General features: G+C 35.7%; 1 protein-coding gene across 2 annotated transcripts in view; it reads right to left on the reverse strand.

Annotated features, from left to right (window-relative positions):
- PHKB (phosphorylase kinase regulatory subunit beta) overlaps positions 1 to 12762 on the reverse strand; it is a gene marked incomplete at its 5' end in the record, with an annotated part of 202564 nt that overhangs the window by 6381 nt on the left and 183421 nt on the right. For both annotated transcript variants that reach the window (XM_079724408.1, XM_079724409.1), the window contains 2 exons: positions 1595 to 1724; positions 7585 to 7719. In XM_079724408.1, coding sequence (XP_079580534.1) covers positions 1595 to 1724; positions 7585 to 7719 — 265 coding nt within the window. The remainder of the gene's footprint in view (positions 1 to 1594; positions 1725 to 7584; positions 7720 to 12762) is intronic.

A 12762-nucleotide genomic window follows, 5' to 3' on the forward strand; every position in this document is an offset into this window, starting at 1 on the left:
TTTCGGGATGATGCAAGCGCATTACATTTATTGTGAACTTTATTGCTATTATTATTCCATTGTAATATATAATGAAATAATTACACAACTCACCATAATGCAGAATCAGTGGGAGCCCTGAGCTCGTTTTCACTTGCCACTCCCTGTAGGGTTTTGATATGAGTCTGCAAGCAACTGATTTATTATGGTCTCTGTGCAGTCAAACCTCTCCGCTAATGATAATCTGTATTTAGAGCCACTCCCCAGCGCTAGCATCACTGCCTCAGCTCCACCTCAGATCATCAGGCATTAGATTCTCATAGGGGGCACACAACCTAGATCCCTCGCATGCGCAGTTCGCAGCAGGGTTCGCGCTCCTATGAGAATCTAATGCTGCCGCTGATCTGACAAGAGGTGCAGCTCAGGACGTAATGTGAGCGATGGGGAGCGGCTGTAAATACAGATGAAACTTCACTTGCTCACTCGTCCACCGCTCACCTCCTGCTGTGCAGCCCACTTCCTAACAGGCCATGGACCAGTACTGGTCTGTGGCCCAGGGGTTCGAGACCCCTGCTATACAGCACAGGGAATACAGCTAATATTTTATAATAACTTTAAATAGAGTATAATTTATAAAAATATTGAATTACCATGTTGTACACCTGAAACTAATATTGTAAATCAAGTATACTTCAATAAAAAAAGAATACTTTGTATAAAGACCTTCATCAAGAATAATTTGTTTGATGTTTCAACACTATAAACAGATACAGTACTCCATTTCTTGAAGGCCTAATTATTCCCTGACACCTAAATTGTTGTGCATAAGCACAACGATTTAAGTGTCAGGATTAAATAAAATAATTAAATCAAAGAGGCAGGCCAGTTTATATAACTTGGGGAACCATCTAAAGGAGGGAACACTAATTCATTCGGACCAACAGTAAGTTACATCTCAATTAAATGATTGTCTAATGACCTAAAAAGTTACTGTAGTTTTCACATTCAGTGCAGTTCTTAACTAGTAATTTCCTTATCCACAGCATTACTAAGTCACCTTGTTTCTTAAGACTGATTTGGTTCTGTCTTTTGAATGTATGTTTTCCTGTTTGTGAGGTCCCCCAACACTGGCCCATTACAGTTGGTGGTGAAGGAATACCACCACTTAATGTCAATATAAGAAACCCTAAATTCACTAATAAGCAAACAAAGGAAGGACAGATTGCTTGGCAAAAGGTTTGACCATATGGTGTCTTTAAACTGAGAACTTCCTTGAAACATCTGAAATATGATAAAACAAAATTTTTTTTTTATTGAATACAACTTTCAAGCAAAATATCCATTTGTAAAACAAGGCTTTTTTTTTTTTTTTTTTTTTAATAGAGGAACACTAAAATTGAAAAATAAAAGGAACTCAGACTGGGAAAAAATATTTCCAATCCAATTGACCAGACTTATTTTCTCCCGTCAGGTATCTGGATAACCCTACTTTAAATACTCTTAGAAAATGGAATAAGTAGAAAAGTTATTTTCAATGCAGAGAAGGAAAGAACTCTCTGCTCCTTGAGGTCCCTTTAGAAGTCCCTTTACTGACACAAACACAGTGGGGCTGTACCTGGGGCAAATGCCTTCCGGCTACAATGATTCCATTGGGTGTGCGCTCCAGGATCTGCCACACTCGGTCATAGAACTCAGGGGGAGTTCTATTCAAAGACCCATCGATCTGACGCCTGTTCAGCCAACATCTGTAGACCAAAAGAAAATGCCTCAGTGTTGAAAAACAAGCTTGTTCTGGCAGAAAGCAGGGCTTTTATATGGATTAATTGTTCCAATAGAGTGAGCAATAAAAGCCAAATTCCATCAATGATGCTTATCTACCATGTGTTACAGAGGTTACTAAATATTTCAAAGTGAAAACAGAGCTTGCCGGAAAGGAGAAAACCCCCAAGATTTAAAGAAATTTAACAAGCAAAATGTTATTCTCTAGTAAGTTACTTACAACACACTATGTGATTAAATGACTTTCTAACATGTAAAGCAGCTCAATGTAAAAACACAGCAGCAGTCATTTTCAAAATTAGTTCACATGGTCCTCACATACAATAAAATGTAAGCTCCATGAAGGCATGGGCATTGTATTGATATACATAGCGTGATCATTCCTATACACTTCTCCAAGAAAGGTGCTTAATAAACACCTGATAAGTGGGGAAATGCTCAAAAGGGCATGATGTATCTAATGAAATTACCTTATTTTAAACCTTATGTGTCAATTTAAACCTTATATTTAGCTTTAAACCTTAATTTAAATATGGTCAAAGTACCAGTGCTGAAGAATCAGTTACCAAATTTTACATGTCATAATAATCGACATGTAAGAGTCAAAATTCTAGATCTATTATTTTCATGGATTAAGTATTAAATCTTAAAGATATAATAGTTACTTCAATCACAAACTGCTAAAGATGCAGAATTTGCATAATCTGAAAAGAACACACAAATGACATAGTATATTCTTACAGAAGCTGAAGATAGTAACAAATATAAACTTTTTATACTTGGTATTAAAACAGGCTGGAGAGTAAAATGTGTCATCAACCACAAGGTGGGAATGTAATGACCAACAGTATTTCTAGGTGTGAAAATAGCTATGCATGATACAGTAAACAGAAAAAGACATTTTTGTTCTGGTAAAAGAGGACCAATGAAATTACATCACTACATAAGTGAGGAGGCACTTTTTTGGACATACAGCTTCTTTTGGTAGACCCACACTTGTGTGGCTGGGTTCAGTGCTATATTAAAGAGAAAAAGCCAAAGGAGTTCCTTCATGATGTTTTATTTTGGATAATGGGTGTGCAAACTGAATATCCTATAGTCTGCATTTGATTTTTTTCCCCCTATTTCCTTTGTTTGGCAACAACAAAAGAGATGTTTTCCGAGTTCTATGAAGTCATGGTTAATACTATAAAAAGGAGATGTTTGCTTAGAACAACATAAAAGGTAGAAATGTGTGAATACTCACAGAGGAGGAATTATTTTAGAAGAATTCTCTTATTTTTACTTTTTTGGCTTTTTATTTTGAAAAAAATTAGGCTTAGAGAAAAGTAAAAAAAAAAAGATTAATGAAGTTCCTCTTTACTCAGCTTCCTCTACTTCTGTCATCTTACATAACCAATAGCACAACTATTCGAAACCAGGAAATAAACTACTAATCTATGGACCTTATTAAAATTTTGCCAATTTCACCACCAATGTCCTTGTTTGGGTCCTGGATCCCAGCCCGGACCCCACACTACGTTTAGTTTCCGGGTCTCCTTAGGCTCCTCTACTCTGTGACAGTTCCTCAATCTTCATCTTTCACGACTTTGACATTTGAGAAATGTCAGTTATTTTGTAGAATGTACCTCAATTTAGGTTCGTCTGACGTTTTCTCATGATTAGACTTAGGTTATGCATTTTCACAGGAGTACCCAGAAATGGCTGTAACCTTCTCAGCACATCATATCAGGGGGTATGTGATGTTGATGTATCTTATTACTGGTGAGGTTAACCTGGATCATTTGGTTAAGGTGGAGTCTGCTGGGTTTCTGCACTGTCAAGTTACAATTTTTCCTTTTACAATTAAAAAGTATCTTGAATGGAAATACTTTGAAATTATGCCAATTTTCCATTTCTCATCATACTTCTACCCACTAAATTTAGTGGTTCTTGCCTGCAATCGTTATTACTCCTGTATTTGCCTAATGGTGATTTTTTTATTTCTATCATTCCATCTATACTTATCAATTGGAATTCCATTGTAATACAAATCCCTTCTCTCCCATTTATCTATTTATATCAGTATGGACTCATGGATATTTATTCTACCAGATGTAATCCAATAGTACCATTATTTATTTTCTTGCTCAAATTGTTCCAGCTTTGGCCATTGAGCCTTCTTCATGTTGTCTCCAGCATCCTTCTAACATACCTCTATAATTTTTTGGAGCATTTTCTTACTTTCTGGTACCACAAGATGCTCCACGTTCGTCTTGTATTTTTCTTGCCCCAGCCCTGGAATCAACCATTTCTCCAAGGAACTCTGGTTCCTTTATTAGAAAGTGGTATTTGGAAATCAGTATCTGGGCAATAGATTTGCTCATTGCTATTGGGGTTTCATTGCTTCTAGGTTCTCTCAGTGGACAATTAGGAAAGATATGGATGTATGTTTGCATATACACATCCACATTTATTGCCGTATCTATTTCTGTATCTATACATCTGTGTAAAAATCATGAATTCATACTGATACTCCCAATTCCAGCCCAAAACCACAGGATATATTCTAGACACTCCTCTTTCCTTATTTGTAACTACATTTTCCAAAAGTGAAAAAAAATCTGGCTCAAATTAGCCACATTTACTTATTTATTTAGTATCAGTGTGTGTATGTATACACACCATATATATAACACTATGTGTGTAAGTATGTGTGCATATCCATATCTATATCTATATATAAATTCCAGAATTGCTAATTCCTACCTCTGTGAGAAAAAAATTTATTATACAGAGTACAGGATTTGTGTGCAGTTCTTTTTTGTTCAGCTTTACAGTGTCTAGTCAATATTTTCCAAAGGTACTTTGGTTAATTCTTGTCGTCCCCTCCCCCTTCAGTGTGGTAATATTATTCATTTGTAATATGGTTAGGGTCAGTTGTTACTGTTTGTATTCTATTTTGGGTACCTTGCACACATGGATTAATTTTAATTAATTATTTATATTTGGGGAATATAAAACATTACCATAGTTTAAGAGTCAGAGCTATTCAAATGGTATACTCAAATGGAAGGTATATTCAAATGGAAGTATTGCTCAACCCTCAACCCTAATGCACTGTACCTATTTTTTTCATTCTTCCCACCCTGTTCCTCCCCACTCCCTGAAGGTAACCAATTTCATTAGTTTCTGATTTATCCTTCCTGTATTTCTTCTGTAAAAATGAGCAGATATCCCCTTCTTTCTTACATGAAGAGTAGCGTACAATACATACTCGTTTGTACTTTGCTGTTTTTTCTTTAAATTTTTATTTTATTTATTTTACTTATTTATTTTGGTTGCTCCTGGTCTTAGTTGTGGCAGGCGGGTTCCTCAGTTGCAGCTCACAGCCTCCTTAGTTGCGGTTCAGCAGCTCCTTAGCTGCAGCACGTATGCTCCTTAGTTGTGGCACATGTGCTCCTTAGTTGCGGCTGGCGGGCTCCCTAGTTGCAGTTCACGGGCTCCTTGGTTGTGGCATGTGAACTCCCAGCCACAGCATGCATGCGGGATCCAGTTCCCTGACCAGGGATCGAACCTGCATTTCCCCACACTGGAAGGCAGATTCTCAACCACTGTGCCACCAGGGAAGTTCTCTGGTTTCTCTTCAGAGTGTATAAATCTTTTGCCTTTTATGCTGTTTTTATGTAACAATATAGCCTAGAAATTATTCCATATCAGTTCATAGAGACCACACTCATTCTTTTTTCACAACTTCATAGTACTCCACTGTGTAGACATACCACAGTTTATTCAAATAATCCCTCATGCATGGGGACTAAGGTCATAGGCATTCCAAAATTTGCAATTATAAACAGTGATGCAATGAACAACCTTGTGCATACATATAATATCTATTCATGTTGTTGGAGGCAACCTCCAGGGTGGGTCCCTAAAAGTAAGACTGCTGGGTCAAAGGGTAAGTGCAAACGTAGACTTTTTTTTAGATGTTGTCCAATTCCCATATAGAAGAGTTGTAGTCACCAGCTATATATGGGAGTGTCTGTTTCTCCACAGCCTCAGCAAATGTTTGCCATACTGTTTAATTTTGCTAGTCTGATAGATGAGAAATGGTATCTCAATGTGTTTTAATTTACATTTCTCTAATTATGAGTTAGTTTGAACATCTTTCCAAATATTTAAGGTCCATTTTTAAATTTTTTAAATGAACTGATCAATCATATTTTCCCCCATTTTTCTCTTAGGTTTTTGGTTCTTTGTCCTTTAATTTTTAAGATTCTTGGATATTGGCTCTTTGTAACAAATGTTTTGTTCCAGCTTCTCAGTTGTCTTTTGGCATTATCTATTTTTTCACCATGCAAAATGTTGCTTTTAATTTTTATATAGTCTTAATAATCTTTTATTGCCCCTGAGTTTGAAGCATAGTTAGAAAGTCTTTCCCATACCAAGGTTACAAAGGAATTTACCCATGTCTTCTTTTTTTTTAAATTTATTTTTTTATATTTATTCTATCTTATTTTTTTTGGCTGCGTTGGGTCTTTGTTGCTATGCATGGGCTCTCTTATTGCAGTGGCTTCTCTTGTTGCGGAGCACAGGCTCTAGGCATGTGGGCTTCAGTAGTTGCGGCACACATGCTCAGTAGTTGTGGCTTGAAGGCTCTAGAGTGCAGGCTCAGTAGCTGTGGCACACGGGCTTAGTTGCTCCACGGCATGAGGGATCTTCCCGGACCAGGGCTTGAACCTGTGTCTCCTGCATTGGGAGACAGATTTTTAACCACTGTGCCACCAGGGAAGTCCCAACTCATGTCTTCTTTTTTAGCACTAGTATGGTTTCTTTTTCTTTTTTTTTTTTAACGTTTAGATCACTAATCTGTTTGGAGTTTATTCTCAAGTACAGTATAAAGTATGAATTTTATTTTATCTTTTCCAAATGGCTATCCAGTTGTCCTATCACTATTTATTTAAAAAGTCCATCCTTGACCCAATGATTTTGAGATGTCATACATGAAATTATCATACATGAAATTTCCATATGTTCTTGGGGGGTCTATTTCTGGACTTTTTATTCTGTTCAACTGTTCTATTTTTCTGTTCATGTACCAGAATCACGTTATTTTAATTATAAAGGCTTTTAAGTATTTTTACTGTCTCTCTTAGGGCAAGTCTTTGTTTTATGTTTTTCTGGTTAGTCTTGCATGTTTGTTTTTCCACAGGAAGTTTAGTATTAACTGGTCTAACTCCATAAAACAGCTTGTTGACATTTTATTGGAATTTCATTAAATTGTAACAGACATCTTTAAAATGTTGAGTTTTCCTGTCTAAGAACAAGGATGCTCTTCCATTTGTTCAAATATACTTTTGCAGAAGACTTCTTTTCTAGGTATTTCTAGGCATACCTTGGAAAGTACCAGGCACACAGATAGTGCTCAATAAATGCTTGCTTAAATAATTTTATTAAAGCACTTTCTGTAATAAAAATAACTCTTTAATTCAATGCAATCCAAAGTATTTGTTTTGCTTTTATTCTAAGGTTAGCACAAGTTAAGTCTAAGACAAGTTTTACCTGAATAAGTTTACAGTCTACTTAGAGAAACAGAGTTACAGGCAAGATATTTAAGTAACATTACCAAATCCAAACTTTTATGCCAAAATGTTGGGAGGAATGGACCAAAGTGGAATCAAGTGTTACATTCTGCATAGAATAATGAAGATTAAGAAACATTTACAATCTATACCTGAAAAAAATATAAAATTCAAATCAATATAAAATCACAACTGAGGACAATTTTAATTAGTATCTCTAGGTATGCTGCCCATCTATTGGTCTTTGATAAAGGACCCTCATTACCTTCCATTCCGTTGAGGCTGCAGAATATCCAACAGAAGCTGTTTCACTTCACTAGGTGACAACTGATATAAGTCTCTGGCTGGCTTGTTTCCGCCACGGATGTGTAGTTCATACTCCATAGCATGGATGATCCACCTGAAACAAAACAGGGAAAGCATGAATCAATAACTCTTGAAATAAAATCACCCTGTGCTTCTTTTGGCAATGCCCTTAACAGCACTGACCCATCCAAAGAGGAATGAAGAAAAGGCCATTTGAATTTCCTGAGCTGCTGATATAATTACTTCCATCAAGATTATGTGACATGATCAGACTCTTAAAAATGAGCCCTGCTCGTGCATATGTGGTTAGGTAGTAAAACATGAAAATAGACAGGTACTTAGGTTCTTACCAAATGAGACTGATAAGTAGTGGCTGCCTCACTATTTTCTTAATACTAGATATATGAAAAAAACAAATAGGATAAAAATAAATCATTTTAAGAAATGGGCTGAGATATGCTATTATCTAAACATTCCTTTCCCAGGAAGGACAAGTATTTTTTACCTACTTCATTTATTTTGTAGTCATTAATTGGAAGGGACAGAGGAGAAATACCTGCCTTTGAAATACAGGCACACAGTTAGTTATAACTTAATTATACTAGTACATCAGAGAACAGACTTTAATCAGTAGATTTCAGAAGAATCTATTCTTTAATAGATATTTAAATGCTGTTCATAAAACACATTTGTATTACAGAAAGAGCTTTAACGTGATTATTTAGAAAAGCATTTATTGAGCACTATTTGTATGCCTGGTAGTTATGTGCCTAGAAATGCCTAAAATACTTCATTATTTTATGTGTAAATAATTTTATCATTTAACTTGAGAAGCTTTTAGTAAGTATTTTTACAGTTTCATCTCATTTCATTTATTGTATTCTGAGGAAAGAACTCGGATAAATTAGTTATGCAAACCAAAGAAAACTCAGGAAATAATACTATGCCTTAGGGAACCAGAACTCTACAGACAATTAGGAAAAGCTAGGGAATTAGTTTTACACAGCAGATTCCTGTGCTTTATCCTTAAGTCCTTTGGTGAACACTGAATAACAAACAGAGACAGAGAACTGCAAAGAACGTGTCTTCATTCACCCAGGCTTTGTCTCCCAAAGGGGGTACTGTGTAGCCAGCCCACGGGTAGAAACGTCTAGTTACAGCAACAAAGATTTAAAGTGGCGAAGTTACTGTGCCCAAATATTTCAATATCTTTCTCTTATACACTTCTTTGAAAGATTGCCTACAGGTTATTGCAGGTACAGAGATGAAAAAGTTGGGTGGAAATAATCAAAAGATTCAAGTCCTTCTTTCTGCCAAGGTTGGTTTGCAAAACAACAGTGATGCATCCTCATGGAATGACTTTACTGTCTCTCAATGGAAAAAATGGTAAGAAAAATGGTAATCGTTTCCAGTTAAGCAGGAAGTAATATCAACCAAGCATATCACCTTGACCACTGGGCCAGGCCATAAGCCACAAGGCAGTGTGTCTCCTGTGACTGCTCCAATCCCTCTGGATAAGGCAACTCTCAGCTCTTTTTCCTATCCTCTTCACTATTCTTTTTTGTTGCCATTTCTGGAAGTTAGGGATTTAACTAGTCTGCCAGTCAAATGCAGACTATGTTGCATGACACTGAGATAGATTATAAAGGCATGAGAGATACGCAAGGATAGAACATAATAATTTTAAAAATATTTAACATTACTATTACCACTGATAGTACATGACAAATATTTAATACTTGCTCTTTGGTAAGAACACTAAAGATGACAAGGTGTCTACAAACAACAAAATACATGTTTGTGAGTTTTCTGGTATGTGCAACAACACAATATGTAACGGAGTTAAGATGTACAATTTGCACTTCTCTAATCAGCTGAAAAGCAAAACTGGACTAAACCTGTATTATTGCCAAAGACTAGAATTTATTTACTTGTTCATCTTCATTATTATGAACTACATTTAATCAAAATGTTACACAAGTATAAAAGTCACAAGGATATAGTTACTTGTTACTTTGGATGTTTTGATGTTAAAGCTGCTTATGAAATTAGTCCTTTTAAAAATTTGTTTTATTGGAGTATAATTGCTTTACAATGTTGTTTTCATTTCTCCTGTACAATGATACGTGAATCAGCTATATGTGTACCTATATCTCCTCCCTCTCGGGCCTCCCTCCCCCACCCCATCCCACCCATCTAGGTTGTCACAGAGCACTGAGCTGAGCTCCCTGTGCTATACAGCAGGTTCCCACTAGATATCTATTTTACACATGGTAGTGTATTTATGTCAAATCTAATTAGTTGTTACAGCAACATTTCAGTTACAAAAAACTGCTCCATGGACTCTCTTTAAAACATAAAAATTCTACTTTTAATGTTACAGGTTGGACAAAATTGTTTTCTATTTATTATTTTATTTCTTTATTTAACATTTAAAATTTACATTTGAGGCAGCTTAGTATAATATATAGTATAATAGTATACTATATATTATACTACTTAGTATACTACTATACTAAGTATACTACTTAGTATAATAGAAGGAACATCAAATTGAAAATCTAAAGACCAGCCTTTTGGTGTCCCCAAACAACTTAATGTCATGAAAAGAAAAATGGGGTAAGGGGTACTGTTCTAGATTAAAAGTGACTTAAGAGATGTAGCAACTAATGCCATGTGTGGGCCTTCTTTGGGACCCTGGTATTTTTAAAACAAAGTCATTTTGGGGACAACTAGAGAAATATGAATAAAAACAGTGTACCAGGTAATATTAAGGAATTACTGCTAATTTTGTTGGGTTTGATAATGGTACTGTGGTTATTAAGAAAATGTCCTTTTTCTTACTTTAGATATATACTTACTAAAATATTGAGGGGTAAACATCAAAATGTCATTTGGCTGTAAATTTCCTTTATAATTTATAGCCAAAAAAAAAATAAAGTATAGTAAATATAAATTACTAACAATTGCTTATACCCATTTAAATAATGGGTATATAGGAATTTACAAAACTATTCTGTTATTACACATTTAAATATTTTCATAATGAAAAGAAAAAACAATGAAGACAGACTTGAATACCAATTCTGTCAATTACCAACTGGACCCCATTTCCAAGTTATTTTTCAAATGGGAATACTGTATTACTATTACTTGTTCAGCTCATTTTGTGAAATTATTTTGAGGAATAAGTAAGACAATGTTATGTTAAAACTGTTAAAATGATTTTGAAATTATAGAGTTCAATTTTTATGTTTAATTGTTATGTTCAAATTATGTTAGCAAACTCCTTTTATTTGACTTCTCAAACTCAGGTTGGAAGAAGTGCCTCATTGATTTCACTTCAGGAGGTATCCGCTTCTAAAATAAGTAACTAAATTTTTTAAAACACTTACTTTTTAAGGTCCTCCCAAAACTTGAGTTATTAAAACTAAACATTATCTATCACATTTACATTTTAAAACCTTCAGTATCATAAACAAAGATAGCTGGAGATCTAAAAATTTCCCCTCAGGCTTCTATTTACAAAATCTCAGCAGTTCTGTGAGCAAATTATAGAAAACATTGTACTCAGCAGCCACCAAAGAAAGATGACTTTTTAAAAAAAATAAATTTATTTATTTATTTATGGCTGTGTTGGGTCTTCGTTGCTGCATGTGGGCTTTCTCTGGTTGAGGCGAGTGGGGGCTACTCTTTGTTGCAGAGCATGGGCTCTAGGCGCATAGGCTTCAGTAGTTGTGGCACATGGGCTCAGCAGTTGTGGCTGGCGGGCTAGAGTGCAGGCTCAGCAGTTGTGGCGCATGGGCTTAGTTGCTTCGCGGCATGTGGGATCTTCCCGGACCAGGGATCGAACCTGTGTCCCCTGCACTGGCAGGAGGATTCTTAACCACAGAGCCACCAAGGAAGTCCCAGAAGGTTCATTTGAGCACAAATGAATCTAACTTATTTGCCAGATTGTTAAAAATACATTATTCGTTCAAAAATATTGGCCAAGTTAATCTGTTTAGCTTGGAATTCTTCAAAAGACTAAAATAAAAACAGCCAAAGAGCCTTATATATGAACAGAAACTTAGAGAAAGTAAATAACCAAGTGAGTCACACAGTTTAGAAAATCAAAGACATTTTAATCCATTTTTAGAACTACTAATACAAAACAGCATTAATTCCTTTGCATGGGAAAATCTGGCTTCTTACCCTCATTCCTGCTGACAAAGTCACCAAACCTGATTTGACAATTCCAATGTAAAAGCACTTAATGCAAAATGGGGAAAGCAAGCAAGCAAGCAACTGTGGAAGGTCAAAAGAATGAAGGTTATTCTTGGACCAGATCCTTATAAATTCAGTCTGTCTAAAGAACCAGGGACATGCTCTATTTGACAATAAGCAAATGAGAGAGAGGCAGATGCACACTACTGACCAGATGAACCTTCAAATGAAGCATGGTCTGACTTGACAATGAATTCCTCCACAATGCTGGAAAAATGTGAAGAGGAGGCCTAGTATTCCTGCAGTCCTGGGAATAAGTTTATCCTTCTAAAAACTCTTTTAGTGTGAGGTTGGTTAGCATGTTGTGTATGTATTGGCATTTTCCTTTCCAACCTGCCCCAATTAAGGAGTGAAATATAAAATAAGGTACATGGAAATCTGACATCACTGGTAAATCAGAACAGCTGACGTTTTCTGAAAAAAATGTTATAAAGAATAGCACTGATCCATAGTAAGAAACAATTTTTAAAATAATCATTGTGAGGTAATTCCAAGATACTAAGAAGTATTTGCCAAGTTTACTGTTAAACAAGTGAACAAATAACTGTCTGTGCAAACATTTTACTAAGCTATATGACAGGAGATGAAAAGTTGCAAGAAGGGACTGTTCTGCTTGATTCCTATTAATACAAAGAGGGTGACAATTTGATGAGGCAAAGTGAGCTTCCTGTTTGGTAACTGGAGAACAATCACTCACCCACTCTACCTCTGATCTAATCATAACAGAATAGAGGTAGAACTCCATCATCTCACTTCTTTACCTCGTATCAAATGTCAAAAGCAAAGTACTATGAATGAGTATCAGACCATGCTAATGAACTCAGAGCTGCAATTATCTCCTTTTTCCTTTACTGCACAAGCAATGTTATAG

The sequence above is a fragment of the Hyperoodon ampullatus genome (assembly GCF_949752795.1).
Source record: "Hyperoodon ampullatus genome assembly, chromosome: 18".
NCBI classification, from domain to species: Eukaryota; Metazoa; Chordata; class Mammalia; order Artiodactyla; family Ziphiidae; genus Hyperoodon; species Hyperoodon ampullatus.